The following is a 2,175-nucleotide window of genomic DNA, read 5'->3' as shown; positions in this document are numbered from 1 at the left end:
GAGAAAAAGACCTGCAGCTTAAGTGTTGGTTATTCTTCAAACTCTCTAAATTTCTTTGGTCTCCTTTAATTCCATTAGTCTGGAAACCATCTTGCAAATAAGTGGAACTTGGAAACGTCAATCACAGGAAACCGTTCATTTTGCTGTTTCTGGGCACCGCGACTGTTTTGAGCTCTGCTGTGTTCAAGAATGCTCTGAGGTTTTCTTCACAGCACTATATATCTTGGACTTGGTTTTCTCAGAAAAACTGTTCCTGGTAAACTTTCAGCTCTTTGAAATGTTTGAATGCTTAACCGTATTTAATCCAAGGCTGTTAGCTTATTTATTCATTTTGGGAAACTGATGAAAAGCAATCCTTGGTTGTGCCTACTTTAATTATTCTCCAGATTTTATTCATATTATACATTTATTTATAACGTTTTATTATTTCTTCAAGCTATTTGAAAATGTGAAAGATTATTAAAATAATGTATACACATATGACACCACAACACAAACAAGTTTAGCCTATAAGCAGCAGTATATTACCTGACAGGGTGCTGAAGTATGTGGTGTCCTCCTCATCATCCTCATGTGATGAAGACCCTCCCACGTCCACAGTGTGGTCCCACTCCAGCGGGATGGAGTCCACGCTGACGGGCGTCTCTCTGCCCGACCGCTCCAGGGGGGGGGCGAGGAGCTGACACATGACCTGCCGTCGCGCTGCCCCTCCTGCTGGAACATCCTCCTCCTCTTCCTCCTCCTTCTTCCTCGACTCCTCCCAGGACGTCCCACCGGTCAGATCGGGGGAGTCGTCCAGGTCTGATAGATCCCTCTCTTCCTCCTCCTCCTCCTCCTCAAGGAACTTCAGAATATTAAAGAAGGAAAAAGTAAGTAACACAAACTGATTTAGTCTGGTTAGACGTATGTATCCATGATGAGAGACACATACATATTGTCCTCCATGTTTGATTAGACAGACAATTGAATGATTTCAAGTAGGATGAATAACAAAAAGAGCAGTAGGCCTACTCCTCCAAAACAAAAGGTTTAATTGGTAGTAAAAATAATAAAAGTGAAATGTACCACTGTTACACATATTTAGTCTCTTCTGGACAAGCCATGTGTGAAACTGACAAATAAAACATTTTTAGCCTTACATAGACATTCTCTATGATGATTTTGTTTTTATAATTTATATATTTTCTTTATTCGTTTCTTTATTATTACCGTAATTTTCGGACTATAAGGCGCACCTGAATATAAGCCGCAGCAGCTAAATTGAATGATGTGTACATATATAAGCCGCACTGGACTATAAGCCGCAGGTGTTTTAATGTTTAATTACCATATGTAAGGGTTCGTGCACAGAGGGGATTGTCGGGAAAGAGATGGCTGTTTGAGGAAGCTCCCATTTATTAACATTTCAACAAACAAGTTGCATATTTGCATAACGTATTCAAGTGTTAGCATTTAGTGCAATAGTAGCTACAGAACATGTACTGTGCTGTGTAAACTGTACTGTATCACATAGCGTTTCAGACACACAAACTTTTCAACTTTCAAACTTAAACGGTGCTCTCCCAGCGCACGTACCGGCAGTGATCTACAGCAGTGGTTTTCAACCAGTGGTACGGGGACAAACTGTCTCGCTCTCGTAATGTCTGTCTGTCTTGCTCTCGTTCTGTCTCTCGTACCACTCTCGGTTCCACTTTTACTTTTGCGCGCTACCTGTCTCACTCTTTTCCGGCCTCCAGCTTTTCCTGCTGGAGCCCGCCGCTTAAAGGTGGGGGGCGCGGACCGGCCATAGAGCCCATAGAGTTAAAGGTGGTGGACTATAACCTGTAAAATCCATAGATTTAGGAGGTCCCCTAGTGGCCGTTAGCTGTGAAAAATCCATAGATTAGCCGCACCGTTATATAAGCCGCAGGGTCGAAAAATGGGAAAAAGGCGCGGCTTATAGTCCGAAAATTACGGTACTTACACCTGTGCTGTTCCTGCTAAGGTCAAATATCTTCAGTGGATTTTGATGAATCGGACATTAATGATGTCCAGACTAAAGCCCTTTGTCCCCATTACCTACTTGCCACCACAAATGAATTGACATACCTTTCATACACGCCCTGTCTTACGAAACAGTCATTTATCCAACTGTGTTACTTTATCTTTATTCCTACTCAATAAACTACAAGATAA

The 2,175-nt window shown here is 42.0% G+C and overlaps 1 protein-coding gene across 3 annotated transcripts in view; it reads right to left on the bottom strand.

Annotated features, from left to right (window-relative positions):
* The window catches only part of LOC104957187 (nesprin-2-like), a 50,632-nt gene that overhangs the window by 10,289 nt on the left and 38,168 nt on the right, over window positions 1-2,175 (bottom strand). For all 3 annotated transcript variants that reach the window (XM_010784794.1, XM_010784796.1, XM_010784795.1), the window contains exon 25: window positions 529-844. In XM_010784794.1, the coding sequence (XP_010783096.1) occupies window positions 529-844 (316 nt within the window). The remainder of the gene's footprint in view (window positions 1-528; window positions 845-2,175) is intronic.

This window comes from Notothenia coriiceps, unplaced genomic scaffold (genome assembly GCF_000735185.1).
Source record: "Notothenia coriiceps isolate Sejong01 unplaced genomic scaffold, NC01 NC01_scaffold00026442, whole genome shotgun sequence".
Classification (NCBI taxonomy): domain Eukaryota; kingdom Metazoa; phylum Chordata; class Actinopteri; order Perciformes; family Nototheniidae; genus Notothenia; species Notothenia coriiceps.
Note: the sequence above shows the minus strand (reverse complement) of the source record. Positions and strands in the feature narration are given on the sequence as shown.